The sequence below is a fragment of the Furipterus horrens genome, unplaced genomic scaffold, assembly GCF_987537825.1.
Source record: "Furipterus horrens unplaced genomic scaffold, mFurHor1.1.pri manual_scaffold_1, whole genome shotgun sequence".
Lineage (NCBI taxonomy): Eukaryota > Metazoa > Chordata > Mammalia > Chiroptera > Furipteridae > Furipterus > Furipterus horrens.
Genome location: NW_028327171.1, coordinates 172,393,525 through 172,410,149, shown reverse-complemented (window position 1 = coordinate 172,410,149; position 16,625 = coordinate 172,393,525). Strand labels below are relative to the sequence as shown.

Genomic DNA, 16,625 nt, shown 5'->3' with positions numbered 1-16,625 from the left:
GAATTAAGTGAAGCAAAACCTGGTAGATGGGACCAGAGAGGAAAGTGGATCCACATTATTAATGACCTTATAGACAACAATCAGCAATTCAAACATAATTTGCAGAGAGCTAGGAAACCACTGGAGGCTTGGAGCAGAGAAGCAGCTTGATCTGACTAAGGTTTTGACAGGATTTCTCTGACTACACTGTAAAAATGGCCTATATGTGGGGTGAAGTTAGAAGCAGCGAGACCAGTTCGGGCAAGAAATGGTGGTGGCTCAGACCAGGATGAAGGGAGTCAGCAGTGGTCAAATTTCAGGTATGTCTTTAAGGTCGAACCAACAGGATTCATACGGAGGGTTTGGAAGTGGGGTGTGAGAAGAAGAGGAGTCAAGGATGACTCCTGGCAAGGTTTTGGCCTTACCAAATGAAAGGATAGAGTTCTGTTCATTAAGATAGGGAGCATTGGAAAGAAGTAGATTTGAGAGGAAAATGAGGAGTTCAGTTTTAAACATGCTAAGTTTGAAATGCCTTTTAAAAAATCCAAGTGGAAATTACCCTTAGTCACTTGACTTGATACCCAAGATCACAGCTGACAAATTCAAATGTTTTCAGAGGCCAGGCAGGAAACATAAATAAGTACTGAAATACAATAAGGAGAGGTAGGGGTTGTGGCTGTAGTCAATAATATTGTATACAGTCAATAATATTGTAACATATATGTACAGTGACAGATGTACAGTGACAGATAGTTCCTAGACTTATTGTGGTGATCACTTCGTAAGGTATATAAATGTTGAATCACTATGTTGTATACCTGCAACTAATATAATCCTGCATGTCAACTATAATTAAAATTAAATTTAAAATATCGATATTTACAAAAAATGATAATACAGTATGAAGAGGTAGGGACTACAGCTGATCAGAGAGTAAACGTCCCATTTAAAAGGAAAGCTACTCCTGAGCCCAGTCCAGTGTTGTCATTTGGAATCTGGGCCTAGTGTTCCGAGATCTTCCAATTTCTTAATGGGAAGAAGAATCTGAGTTTTTAACATCCATACCTCAGGGAAATAAAATATGTTCCACAATATACTAAACTCTAGAAGTGCTCAGTTAAAGTTCTAGGTACAAACGTTACTGGTGTCTTTAATTTATTAATATACATCACAAAAAAAGATTGTGTTTAGCATTTTTCTACCTTACTTGACAATCAAATTCTCTCTTCATGCAATATCTCAAAGGACAAGCTTTCCTTGGCACACACATGGGAAGTGCTTGTTCATGCATAAATCCTAGATGCCTAATCATCTTCTTAATTTCCTTTTTGAAAATTTTAGTACATATATTTCTCGCAGCTTATGAGTCATAGCTGATCACACACACAGACACAGACACACAGCCAATTCTGTTAGATGTCCTAACATCTCATATCAGATTTAATCCAAACATAAATGAAACATTTACTAAAGTTTTCCAAATTGTTAAATATTGAATGGAGTCTTGACCTTCTCATAGGTGAAGAAACACTAAGTGAAATCACAGAAACACTGAGTAACCTCATTTCCCAACTTCTCTCCCTCCTTCACCTGTTGGGCTACATAATTTAGTGACAGGAAGAACAGTCAGTTACTACTACACACTTGGCAGACATTCTTTGTTTTATTTATCCGTGAGGAAGGAAGAAGGGAGAAAGACAAATAAATCTGTAATGGAAATTTTGTAATAAAAAGACAAGGCTAATATTGTTGCAGGTCTTTAAAAATATTCTCTAGGATATTTAAATTATTTGAAGTGCAAGACTTGTGTCTGAAGAATTAGAGTGTGTAGTCTATAAAAGAGCTCAAAATACAGTTGAACAGATCAATACATTTTTAAAAAACAGTATAAAGATGTCACATGTCTTGGCCAAGTGGTTCACTTGGTTGGAGCATTGTCCCATATACCAGAAATGTTGCGAGTTCAATCCTTGGTCAGGGCGTAAACGGGAGGCAACCAATCAATGTTTTTCTCACATTGATGTTTTTCTCTCTCTCAAATCAATAAACATATTATCAGGTGAGGACTTTATTTTAAAAAAATGTCACATGTTGTCAAAAACTTCTGTGAAAGTTCAGAGAAGGGAAAGGGCAATGTGGGTTTGCGTGGCCAGTGAAAGTGTCGCCTGAGCTGGTCCTTGAAGCACACTAAGGTATCAGATTGAGAGCAGGGTGGTGGGAATTCCGTGCAGAAAAGATAAGGGCAGAGTGAGCGATAAGGCTGTTTGGGGAACCAGGAGCAGACAAGACTGTACAGGTAGGGAGGAAAATGGAGCACGGAGGCTGGATCAGATTGTGGTGGTTCCTGAACATCAAGTAAGAAAATATGGCCTTACTTGTGCAGGTAACTGAGAGTCTTTGAAGGATTCTGAGCATGAATCTACCATATTAAGAAAATGTGATCTTATTAGGCCACAGGGAGAAGATGAGGCAAGAGAACTTTGCAGGGTCTTGGGTTGAGGTGATGAGAGTCTGGGCTACAGAGCAAACAGTGGGAATAGAAAGAAATGATGACATCATGGAGGAAATAATGAATAGAACTTGCTAATCTATTGAATGCGAGAGAGGCAAAGGAGAAAGGAATGGCTTTGACCCTGGGTCAATAACATGACTATCCCGATAGCAAACTGGTTTATACATACTCATTTAAGGAGCCTTTGGTACATCTAAGGAAAAACGTCCAATCAATTAATTAGTGATCTAAGAATAGAACTTGGGAAGGAAAAATAATGAACAGTAAAACACCACAGTATTCTCAGCTATGTGCTAGATCCTTTACCTATATGATCAATTTAAGAGAGAAACTGGGGTGGACTTTGCAATTTGACACCATCTACACAGATGTCAGTCAAATCAGGAGAATAATAACATTCAATAAAGACCAATTTACCACAATTCCTCTATGTCCCTTCACTATGAAAACAGTCATTACACAGAAACAGATGCCTATAAAAACACTGTATCATATCACATCACAAGATCACTCAAAATTCTGATTTCCATAAGTTAATACGGATCCTAGGAAGTGACTGAGATAGGGAAGAAAAAAACACAACTGTAATTGTTCTTTATTTCTCTTTCCCTTGAGAAAAATGAAAAGACACAAAACAGGAGGCAGGAAGAAACCAGAGGAGAAGGCATTTGGGAGACTTTCCACTTGCTGAGATAGACAGGAATGAAAGCAAACGCTTTCTTTAAGCAATAATAAACATTTGAACACTGTCTCCCTAGTTTTCTAGAATTCACTATCAATTTACAAACACGTTACCTGCTTCCCATCCTACACCGTTCCATTCACAAGCCAGCTAGGAGCCACGCATTCCACCTCCCACCCACCTCTGGCAAACAGGGTCTCGGTGTCTCTGCTCTGCATGCTAGTAGTACTGGAGCTCAGGCACAACAGGCAGATCAACAGTGATGACAGGTGTTTCTACGGCAGTCATCAGTCTTTTCGGTTTGCCACAATTCTCCAGGGTAAGCTGGATCCGTCCCTTTCTTCCCTCAGCTGCCAGAAAGGCCATGCTGCTTAAAACGTCTCCCCGATCAAACACCCAGGGCAGGGGAAAACGGAAAAGCCATAATGAGAAAGGACGGAGGAGCGGGTGAAGGGTAGACTAAAATGGCAAACTTAGAAAGCCTCTTCTCAGCATGCAATAGTTATTTATAATATGATTGTTTTCATTCATGGTACTCTTTCTTTTATTCTAGAAATGCAATGCTATACACATTATAACTGTGTAATCACACATTTATTTAATAGTATAACTGCTCCTAATGAACAGAATGTTGATGCCCTCGGTGAACTCTATAACAAAGGACAATTTCAAAAATTCCCTAAGACCCATAGTAGAAATGTCTGCTTAGAATCCACAAAAGATATACACATCAGGTATCCCTGATTCTTACAGATTTCCCTGGAATATCTTGCTAGAAATGGGAGAGGGAGAGCTGGGAGGGTTTGTAGGCTGAATGTTCTCTAAGGAACACACCCAGCAGTGCATTCCCACCATCTAAAAGAATAAATCCACACCTGGAACTGGTTGTCTCAAGACTTAGGTCTATACTATGGACAACTGAGTAATGGATGTTTGTGCTTCTAAAAACCAGGCAATATATTTTGAATACATAAAGCAGGGGGGGAAAAAAACCTTGCAAAAATGTTTACTATGTGAATGTCCCCCTAAAGAAAAGTTTTTATAAAAAGTTAACAACACTTGCTTACTGTGAAATTCTAGTTACACAAAAATAATCCTATCACAGATAATATTATAATGGTATATGGTAGTACTGAGACAAGTACTCAGCAAAACAATCACTATTTTGACAATTTAGACAATTCATATAACTAATTCCCACACAACTCTTGACTGCAGTAGCAACGAATTAACTCTGTAAACAAAAATAATTTACCAAGTTGGCTCAATGGAATAATTAAGCAACATTAACTCACTTTCTCTATTGACTTTAAACTCTGTCTGAGTTTTTATTGCCCTTAATCCCCTGAAACTATCATTTCATTTATACTCTAATCCCCAACTTTGTTACTAGATTATATGAAACACCAAACAGAAGTTAGTGCTTCGCAGATCAGTGAGAAACTTATTGAAAGAAGACCTTTGCAGGTTCAGATCCCTTTCTACCTCCACGATGAAGAGAGGGAGAGCAAAGCATTCAAGGTCCAGAGGCTGGCTCCCACCTCAAGTGCAGACAGTAAGGAGAATACTCCCAGGCTTCTGTGCTCTATACTCTAAGAAAGGACCCTTAATAACAGAAAAGCAAGAGCAGGATCCTCATGACATTGCCAGGTAGATCTACAGAAATTTGTGATTTTTCCTGTGGGAAAAAAGTCTTCACAACAAAATTTCAGAATTCATGAGCAATCCCACCATATTCTAATGGTACTGTATTTGCATAAAATGACAAAATGCACTTTATACTCTTCTCTTACCTGTCTGCTGTCCCTTTGGGAGGACGTTGAAGAGGAGGCACTTCTATGGGTTGGAGTGGACGTTTTATGAGCAGGGGATATGCCCTTCTCGTCTGAACTCATAGCTGCAGTTGGAGTCTAGTTGCATGCACTTAAGATCATCCCAATTGTGTCTCAAATTCAGACAAAGAAGTAGATGAATTTTCAGCTTCAGTCCATTTCACAAATCAGATTTAACTAGAAAAGAGAAGGCAAATATTCAAGGTGTCTAAAACATCTCAAAACAAAACAAAACTCTTATAAATATTTTTTTAAGATTAAAAATTATATTTAGGAAAAATGTTAGTGAGAGGACGAATTCTGACACATTAGGAAATATTTCTTCCTCTAGATTTCTAATGTAGAGGCTTAAAGTATTAATCTGTAACAAAAACCTGTCAACAAGGAAAATGGGAAAAAACTGTATTCTAAATTCACACTCTTCTCTTATATTCTTTGTTTTAAAGCAGTTTAAAGTGCTATGTTCTGGCCCCTCATGTCAAAGTACATCAGTTTCTTCTTATGAGGTTTAATTTCCCCCGCCCAATGGATTATAATAAGAGCTCAATCCATATTTGTGTGCAAATATGTGTCATGTAAGTGATGGTTAAATCCAGCACAAGGCGGCCAGTCACAAAAGGCAAAAAGGCTCAAGGCTTTTGTGTATCATGTGATCCAGTCTTCAGGAGAAATCCAGGAATACATATATCCACAGTTATTTGCATCTCAAGACTAGAGCCCACCTACATATGACTCTCTCCACGCCAACAACCAACAGGCTTGAAAGCATATACAGATTGATAGACAGACCCCAACATGGGAATAATGCTTGGAGTTGCTCCACTGATCCACAGCCAAGGACCACTTCTTTTGTCACTTGGATTCATAAAAGGAAAGTCTGCATTGTAGTATTAAGGCTAAAAATTTGTGCCTGAGAGAAGCATCGTTCAATTGGCAAACGTTGCTAAAAACAAAAATCTTTTTAAAGTATACTAGTGTGAAGTGAAATGCTTACGCACCAATCTGTGACCCAAAAGACTGACCACTAAAGTGAACTTCATTCCCTTCTAAGAAGAAAGAGGACCAAGTTCTAGCCCCCACCTTAATGTGAATACTCCTTGAAAGAAGCACAGAACACTTGGGTAGGTGCTTTAGCACAGGCTGTTAAAGAGAAAGCGTCTGTTGGTGAACAGAAGTCAACCTTTAAGCCAAAGAAAACTGAATCCTCATGGGGTATTATGAGGACACATTGCAAGGAGAACTAGCTGGGTCTGGAGGTCAGAGGTAGCCTTGAGCAAGTGGGTGTGAGCTAAGAACTGAAGGATAAACAGGAGTTAACTAGCTGCTGGGGAATCCAGTGTGGCGTGATCCAGGAATCAGTGCTGGTCAACATGATCAAGGCACAGAGAGACAGTGACATGAGGGTCAAAGAAAGGCAGAGACCAGGCCCTACTAGGATCTAGGGGCCAAGTTCAGCATTTAGATATTAAGCATAAGAAGCCATATAGGGCTGTGGCTGAAAGCCAAGATGTGTATGCCTGAAAGGGTACTTTGGCAGCCACTAGGAGAACCAAATTAGGGAAGTAAAGATGAGGAAAACCCAATCAGGAAGCAAGAGATGATGGACTAGAGAGGTGGTGAGAAACTGAGAGAATAATCCCCAGGTTTCCAGCATTTAGAGTGATGGCTGGCCAAGAGAGACCCAGAATTGACAGAAGGTCATGGGTATGGTTTCAGACATGTGGCCTTGAGGTACAACTGAGGCACTGCAATGGAGACAAACGTTTGGAAAGGTAGGTCAGAGTTCAGAGAAATTAAGGCTGAAGACAAATTGTTACAGAAGCAGGAGAGTCCAAAAACAAACCCCAGAGTTTGCGGCTGGGAGATAGGGAAAAGGAAGCAGCTTTCAGGATGCCCTTGCATGCCTGGAGCTAGTGGCTGGATACATTGTTGCAAAGAGCCGCTTTACTTCCAAGACTCAGGAAGATGGGAGGGATCTTAGACTGTGGGCTGGTACGGAAGAAGCAGACAGAGCCTACGTAGGGTTCTGTGAATGGTCAGATCTGCTTGCAACACCCACTGCATGAGAGGACGCAGTCAGGGATAGATAAGCAGCAGGGGACATTTTAGCTCTCTCTCTGGCTCTCTGGGGCTGGCTCTCCTGTGCTCCCTCCATGTGGCTTGGAGGAGCAGGTCCCTCCAGGCTGCTTTAAGAAGTGCTCCCTCCATGTGGCTTGGAGGAGGGGGCCTCCAGGCTGCTTTGAGGAGAGGGATCCACGCAGTTTGCAGGAAGAAGGCAGTTTACAAGGAGGCTAAGAATCCAGGCAGTTCTGCATTGAGAGCTGGAGGGCACCACAGCACAGAAAGGATCTCCCCAATCAGAACTGAGTGATTGGCAGCTACTGGTAAAGCTGAACTGTGCCTAGGAAGTAGGGAAACGGTGTTTCTGATTTTCCTAAGACTGGCCAGGTCTGGGAGGGGGAGGCAGAACTGTGTGCAAATAAACAGTTCTTTTTCTTTTCACCAAACTCTGGTATTGAGAGTTATAATTCTGGCGGCAGGCAATTGGGCCCCTAACTAAACAGTCCGTGGGTTCTGTTTCAATCGGAGCAGCCCAGGGGTTCTGTTACAAAATGTTCAATAGATTATGTTAATGACATAAATGTATTGAGTGATTTATGTATAAATCATGTAACTCTGCACATGCAAATAAATTAAATTTTATACAGGGCTATATAAAATCTGCAGCATTATGTTAACAGATTATGTGACCCTGAATATGTTAAACAGGGTTTTAACGGTTACCAGGTAATAAAGAATATTCAAAAGAACAATCCCTATAATTAAATGGCAATTTATTATAAATGAGAAAAAATGAACAATGTAGTGAATAAAACTTGTCATCCTTTCTTAAGATTTCGTCTTCATTACCACTGCAGGAAAAACAAACGCTACTTATTCCAAACACTGGAAAACTTTCTCTTGCTTCAAAACTAGTTTTGGGGCTAACAGAAATGCAATGAGCTATAGAGCTCTTTCCTGGGCTCAGATAAGGTTTCATTTGGTATTGGCAAAAGACAGTAATAAATTAACATTTAAATAATCACATAACCCTTTTGTTTTATGAAAGTAGTCTGATAAATGTGAGTTAAATTTCTCAAGCCAAGCTCTGGTGTCAGCAAACAGAAAGCAAAAACACTGCTCAGATCCTTAATTTGAAGTACTCTGCTTTCTGGTCCAAGATGTCTTATAAGCAGATGCAGACACTTGAGCTGCAACTATGGAGGTTCTGTGATGTGCTCATGCGCCCTCAAGGGATGAGGCTGAGACAACCAAACTCACTAAACTGTTATCCACTTGGAAGTAAATTCAATTCAAGCTGCATCAAGGGCCAACATTTCCTCTATTGCACTTTATTTTTCCCCTTAACTACATCCAACTTCTCTTTTCCTGATTAACACCAATGCCAACATCTTTATTTTTGTTTTAACTTAAAATGACATTTTCAGGATAACTTGTCTATGAGGAAAGAGCAACATTTTGGTTGAATCGCAATTGTGAATATAAAGAATGAAGAAAAGGTGAGAGAATTTTATTCGTTCTAAGAATGATTTTTGAGGTTATTGTTGTTTCTATTAAATTTTTACTTATTTTTAACAAAAAAGGCTTCAAGTACCTAAATAAAAGGTTGAATGAGATCATGCCACCTTGATTATAAGTCAAGTGTTGGATCATCTTCTCCATTTCAAAACGCATTACAAAAGGAAGTATAAACTCTGTTAGTAGGTTGCACCTACTTATTCTTTATTCCTAGAGTGTAAAAATGGTTGTGACATTTAAAAAAATATACTTATTTCATCTCTATCAAAGCACATTTTCAGAAACTGCCTAAACAAAATTGTACACCAAAAAAAAAAAAAAAAGAAAAAAAAGACCACAGATTTAAAGTCAACACTAACATAATTTTTATATTCAATGAGAAAAGTATTGTGGCTGGAAATAACAGCAATATGAAAAAAGAACATCTAATTTTCCTATCTCATTCCTCCTTCTTATCAATGTTAAGTACCGTAATATTTGCATTTACACTGAGTGACATACAATTCAGATTTCTGACCCAGGGACCTAACTAAAGCAAAAGGTGGCAGGGGAGACTTCTAGAACTTGCTGTTCATAGGCATCATAACTAGTATATGCTCAGAAAAAAACATTTGAAACTGGGGACTACTTAGCCTGAGCTATAATGTGGTAACACAACTATAAAATCTCAAGTTCTTACGAGAAAGGTTTATTTCTTACTCCTTTAACGTGTCCTTTAGAGGTCAACTGCAGCCCTATTCCCTGTCCTATTCATCCAGGCTGAAGAAACAGCCCCCATGTGAAGGAGGAAAAGAGCCATGGCAGAACCACGAGATAGTTCTTACCACTTTTGCTTGAAGGAGCTTTCTGAGGCCATCGAGGCACAGCAAGAACATGGCCCTACCCAGCCCTTTGCAGCTTTCCTCAGTCTTGGCCTCAGAAGAGCATCATGGACAGGTCCCAGTGCACCCCCAGATTAGGTCTCCCCTTCCCAGGCTGCCTTCCAGTGCAGTCATTATAAAACTAAGGAGGAAAAAGGTATACAAAGACAAGTTCTCTGGTTGTGACTGACCAAGATTCTAATCCTCCCCACTCTCCTAAGGCCCTTTACTAAGTAAATGAAATAGATAAACCTATTCTGCATCATCCAGCCCCCAGGGGGAAGTGTAAGAGGAGGATCTGAATGTTAACCAAGTAATATGAAGGGTGCCAAGGGAATTGGCACAAATAATCTTTTGACAAAGAGCAGATCTCACATAAGGAAAAATGTTTAAGTAAGTATGTCTATAAAACAATGAAAGATTATCCCCCCAAAAGGAGAGAAAATTATTATGGGTAAGTGATAGACAGAGGGCTTATTTGTAATGTTAATTCTAGTAAAAGACAAAGGCAGCTTTACAGCACACAACTGCTTTACATGGTCACAAAATTTTTATGAAAAATGGAGTCTTTGTATAAGAGATTATACAGGCTCACTTACAGTGGGAAGTGGCATAGGTACAAAACTAAGAAAACAAATAATGACATCAAATTTAAGTGCAGTAATTAAAATGAAACCAACGAAGCACAGAATGATTCTGCAGAAAAATCTAGTCATACATAGATGAGAAAGATAAATTTGAAGAAATTACCTTGCAAACAGAAAAAAAGGGCAGGAAAAAGTTTAACCTTTATGCTTTTAGCTCAAGTGTCACCATCTACCTATAAAATAGTATGCAATTTACAACTTATGAATTGCTCATTTCTTGAATTTCTATTTAAGATTTTCAGACTGCTGTTGACCCCAGGTAACCGAAACTATGGAAAACAAAACCATGGATAAAACATAAAAAAGAAAGATATGGGTTTCATAAACCACTAAGTAACAGCCATGTCTTTAAAATTACAATAAAAAAGATAATGTTAATTACGTATTTCTACAATTCAAATGATATATGGGGAATCACTTCATGCTGTCCAAATTACATAAAACTATTCCAAAGATGTGACTTGACTCAAGAGGGAAAAATAGTTCCTTACTATACTTTAGACATTTATATTTCAGGTATAAGTAACAGTCTTGTAAACCGAAGGCTTTTACTTTCCCTAGGTCACATTGCTTCTAGTTTTCTTTAATAATTTAAGAATTGTTCTGCTTATCTCTTTGTAACTTTTCACATGGAAGTTTCCCTGAAAGTCAGCTTCAATCAGTCATTTTCAAATATCACACTAATCTCTGTTGAGATATGTGATAATGTCTATATTTGAAAACTATAATTTAAGCTGAATATTATCTAATTAAAATATTGGGCCCTATATTTAATAATTAAATATTCTTTAGAATCTAATTTAATTTTGTATTTTAGATTCCAGGAATATGGCTCAACTCTTTCCTCCTGCTTTAAGTTTATCGGTTAGTGGGCTTTATACATTGAATTGTTCTCAGAACTGAATCTTCAAAAAATTGTTTTTGGAAATAGATTAGGTAATACCTCTTATCCTGAACAATCATACTACCACTTACACTATTTCCCCATGTAATCTTTCTCTCTGGACATCTACTAATTTTATAATTAACAAAGCATACGTGGCCTTTCAAAAAATTATAGAGTCGTAAAACAGCACATCAAAAATATTACTTGAAAAAAAAAAATCAGACTTCTGGCCAAGATGGAGGCATAGACAGACACGCTGCATCTCCCTCCACAACTAAGAAGGAATACAACTACCTCAAAACTAGAGACAACCAGAAGTTCCAGAAAATAAAACTGCATGGAAGTCCAGCAAACAATGATATAAAGAAGAAATACTCATCCAGACAGGCAGGAGGGGCGGAGCAGGGGCAGAGAGAACACAGTGTGGTGGCTGCAGCAGCGGCAGCAGTGGCAGGATGGTCGAAAGGGCAGTCACACATTTTTAAAAGTTAGGAGGGACAACCGGGGAGCGTTCCCAGCTCCTGACCAGACTGCACAGCTCATGGTCCCAGCACCAGGGAAAATCAAGCCTCATTGCTTCTGACTGTGCAGACCAGTGGAGGTTGAGGTGGAGGCAGAAAATGCCGATCTCAGCAGAATACAGTTGTTTAAAGGGCCCCCATAGTCCTAGAACATCCGCAGACCCACCCACTCTGAGGATGATGGCCAAGGCAGCAGCAAGAGAGGCACCAGTTCCATAGGGAAGTGGGAGAAGTGCTTGGAAAAGGGGCAAGTGCTGGGCAGGTGGCATTGTTCCCTCTTGGACCCCTCCCCCACATACAGCGCCACAACGTGGTGAAATGGGTCTCCCCGTATTGACGAAACCCTAAAGCTCTGCCCCTTACAACATAACAGGAGCAACAGATCTACCTGGGATACAGAGGCAAACAAACACAGAGCCTGTCAGAATGAGGAGACAGAGAAGTATGGTCCAAAAGGGGGAATGGATCAAGGTTCCAGTAGGAGAACTAAGCGACGAGGAGATAGCCAACCTAACAGATGAGATAGACAACCTAACAGATGAAGAATTCAAAACACTGGTGATAAAGATGCCCATGGGCTTGACAGATATGCTTTAGTACGGCAAACACATAAAGAGAAAAAGTGAAGGCTATGCTAAGTGAAACAAAGGAAAATCCACACAAAATCAATGGTGAAGGGAAGGAAACAGGTTCAAATCAATGATTTGGAACACAAGGAAGAAAAAGTGTCAACCAGTGCAGAATGAGGAAGCAAGATTTGAAACAAATGAGGAAAACTTCCCAAATTTTGTGAAAGAGATGGACATACAAGTCCGGGAAACACGGAGGGTCCCGGGTGAGCTGGACCCAGAGGGGACCACACCAGGATGCATCATGATTGAGATGCCAAAGGTGAAAGATAAAGATAAAGTCCTGGGGGCAGCAAGAGAGAGGTGGAGAGATACCTACAGTGGGGTGCCTATAGCACTATCAGCTGATTTCTCAGAGGACACTTTGCAGGCAGGAAGGGACTGGCAAGCAGTGTTCAATGTGATGAAAAGCAACCTGCAACCAGGATTACTCTATCCAGCAAAGCTATCATTTGGAATGGAAGGGCAGATGAAGTGCTTCCCAGACAAGGTAAAACTAAAGGAGCTCATCATCACCAAGCCATTATTATATGAAATGTCAAAGGGACTTACTTAAGAAAAAGAAGATCAAAACTATGAACACTAAAATGACAACAAACTTACAAGTGTCGACAACTGAATCTAAAAAATAATAACAAATCCAACTAAGCAAAGCAGAATAGGAACAGAATCATAGGTATGGGGATCATTTGGAGGGTTAACAGCTGGGAGGAAGGAGGAGGAGAAATGGGGATATGGTGCAGGGATTAAGAAGCATAATCAGTTGGTACAAAATAGGAGGAAGTTAAGAATAATATGGGAAAGGGTGAAGCCAAAGAACTTCTATGCATGACTCATGGACATGAACTAAGGGGTGTGGGATTGCTGGAGGGAAGAGGTATACTGGGTGCAGGGGAGCAAAGGGGGGGGAAATGGAACTACTGTAACAACATAATCAATAAAATATACTTAAAAAAATATTAGTTGAAGTCAAAGTCCTAAGAAGAGATTACTATAATCTCCTTCCCAGCTTTCCCTAGCATGTCAGGGAAAAAGGACCAATAAAAATAGCAAGCCCTGGACAGAAAGGGCCCAGAGGTCTGAGAGGGAGGAAACATAAACTATTTCCCTCAGCCCAAACTAAATATAATGGGCAAAAGGGTTTTGGACAGGCGAGATGTGCCTAGCACACCTTCCTCCAAAGAAGCCCCTTTATTTTTTTTTTCCCTAATGTGGAACATTGAAAAATTAATCCCTGCCTTTTGTCATCTAGTAGTTATGGATTGAATGATGTCTTTTAACCCTTTTCGCCAAATCTGTTGCCCCCAGAACACAACAAGGATGCCAGCCTGTTAAAACCAAGCACGCCGTAGTCCGGAGACAGCCAACTGACCTGGAGTCTGCACGATCCTTCCTCTTGTGGGAAGGCCACCCTCCCCTCCACACCCCCACTATTATTAGGGATTTCTGGACCCAAGGGTAGGTAGGACGACGACCATGTCCAGCTTGAAGCAGCTAGAGGAGCTTGAGACCTTCGCCCATTGTCCTTTACAAGATTACAAAGGGTCTTAATATCTGAGAGGGAGGGATAGTTATTTTTTACGAACCATGGGTATGGACTTGGAGGGGGGGATTACTGGGGGAGGGAGATGCTGGGTGGAGGGGAGTAAAGAGGAGAAAATTGGAACTATTGTAACAATATAATCAATAAAGAAAAGCTGGAAAAAAAAAAAGAAAAAAAAAGAATCTGAGAACATGGAGTTTAAGCTCCCTCAATTTCCAGCAATTAAAAAAAAAAAAAAATAGCAAGCCCTTTATATGTGCCAAGCACTTTCCATACACTCAGTAACTCTCCTGTTAGTGTATAGATAAGAAAAATTGGGATTAGAAAGCTTATTAAATCTATTTGACATCAAAGCCCTTGTGGGAAATTCTTTCACTACACTTTACCCTTGATTTACTAATAAATCAATGAATAAACTAAGCAAACTTTTTAGAGTATGGTATATTACTGATGGCATACAATACTAATTTACAGAGGTTCTTAACTGGGTTTCATGAATGGTTTAACACATTCTTTAAAACCCAGAAATATGGAAAATGTTGGATATACATGCATTATATTTACTTAGAGAGATATTCAATAGCTTTCATCACATTACCAAAAGGTATCCCTGTGAATTTATATTTCTAAAATGATTATTAACAGTACAGGTTAAAAAAATCCATGGGCATAAAAGTTGTACAACATATTTAATATAATGGGATCACAGGACATTTGATTTTGAAGACAGCCTCTACCATGGATTCTTGACAAGGCCATTCTGATGCCATCACTCAATGATTTTACCAGTACTAATTTTCTAAGATTTGCCCGCCACTTTTTCATCCACCGCTTTGTTTCTGACCCTTGCTGACATGTTTTGAAAGGGAGCTTTGGTAAATGTCATAATTCATATTTTAACAGGAAAAATAATATTCAGGGATATGGTTCCCACGACTGCTAATAGGTACTGATTGTCACCAGAGTACAAAGAGTTTTTAGCAACAGTGGGAAATATCAAAAGATTTTGCCTCCTCTTTGTGCCTTAAATAACAATTCACAAATCCATGTTGAGTGTGTGCGAACTCTTATCGGGGTACCAAGTGACTTACATAACAGCACATGTCCTCTGGAGCAATTTCCTCCAGAAACAACAGCTTCTGCACTGAGTTGAGGCATGCTGAAGAATTAGCTAAAACAGGCAAAATGGCTGAGATTAAAAATGTTCCTGGATTACCGTATTAGATTGCTGGTAGGAATATAAAATGGTGTAAACTTCTATTGAAAATGGTATGGATGTTTCTCAAGAAATCAAAAATGGAAATGCCATATGATTCCATAATTCCAATTCTGGGTATTCACCAAAAAGAAATGAATGCAGGGATTTGAGCAGATATCTATACATCCATATTCATAGCAGTATTATATATAATAACCAAAAGGTGAAAACAACCCGTGTCCATGAGTGAAAAAATGGGTAAACAAAACATGTTATATTCATACAATGAGATATTACTCAAACGTAAAAAAGTATGGAAATTCTGACACATGGTACAACATGGATGAACCATGAATGCATTATGCTTGGTGAAATAAGCCAGACACAAAATGACAAGTACTATATGATTCAACTTATCTGAAGTACCCAGAGTAGTCAAATTTATGGAGACAGAAAGTAAAAGGGTGGTTGTCAGGGTCCATGAGGAGGAGGAAATGCAGAGTTAATGTTTAATGGGTACAGAGTTTCAGTCTGGAAGATGAAAAAATTTTGGAAATGGAAGGCAGCTATCTTAGTCCATTTGGAGACTGTAACAAAATATCACAGATTAAGTGGTTTAGAAACAACAAGCATTTATTTCTCACAGTCCTAGAGCCTGGGAAGTCTATAACCATGGCGCCAGCAGATTCAATCTGGTGAGGACCTGCCTCCTGGTTCACAGATGGCCATCTGGTTGCTGTGTCCTCATGTGGTGGAAGGGGACAGGGATATTCCTGAAGTCTCTTCTATAAGGACACTAATTCCATTCATGAGGGCTCCACCCTCATGACCTGATCACCTCTCAAAGGTCCCACCTCCTAATACCATCACCTTGGGGATGAGGATTTCAACATAAGAATTTTGGGAGGTCATAGACATTCAGACATTCATACTGGTGATGGTTACAGAATAAAGTGAATATATTTAATGTTGCTGAACTACACACTTAAAAAAAATGGTTAAAATGGTAATTTTTTTGTATATTATACAACAATAAAAAAGTTTCTGTATTATCAGCTATAGTGACTTTTATAGCATGCTGGCATTATTATTATACTAATTTGTGCTTAGGTTTCATCTTCTTTATAAAATCTTTCCTATTCTATTACACAGAATTGTCAGTTTAATATGTATTACTTCTATATTTGCCCTGGCTGGTTTAGCTCAGTGGATTGAGCGTCGGCCTGCGAGCTAAGTGTCGCTGGTTCGATCTTCCAGTCAGGGTACATCAGAGAAGGAAAACTCTGACTCCAAAAAACCTCCGCTGCCTTGCGGCATACCTCTTCAGGGGAAAGGCTAAGGGAGTAAACCCCGACAGAAAATCCGGAGCCGGAGTCCCTAAGGCGGTTTGACGTTGTAGTCAACACCGGCAACTCCTGCGGCGCACCTGAACCCAAGCTGTATCGACTCCGTCTTTCCCTTGGACCCTTCAGCTGCGAAGAGAGGGGGGGTCTGCTGCATGGGCAACAGCAGACCCTCCATATCATCCTGCCCAGGCTCTGTAGCTTCAGCGTCATCGCAAGATGTCGATTCAACACGGGAGGAGACAGATACCATGTCACTCCCGAGTCGGACTGCACAGCCATTCTCGGCGGTGCAGATAGACTCTTAAGAAGCTACACCATCGTCTCTCGAGACGGACGGCTGCCGACGACGACGACTTCTATATTTATGCATACCTATATTATTGAACAAGCACTACACTATGTTTATTTGTA

The 16,625-nt window shown here is 39.7% G+C and overlaps 1 protein-coding gene across 1 annotated transcript in view; it reads right to left on the bottom strand.

The window, feature by feature from the left end:
- Positions 1-5,083, bottom strand: part of OSBPL6 (oxysterol binding protein like 6) — an 82,925-nt gene extending 77,842 nt beyond the window's left edge. The window contains exon 1 of the mRNA XM_090281151.1: positions 4,967-5,083. Within this exon, the coding sequence (XP_090137277.1) occupies positions 4,967-5,068 (102 nt within the window). The 5' untranslated portion in view covers positions 5,069-5,083. The remainder of the gene's footprint in view (positions 1-4,966) is intronic.
- Between the last annotated feature and the right edge of the window lie 11,542 nt (positions 5,084-16,625).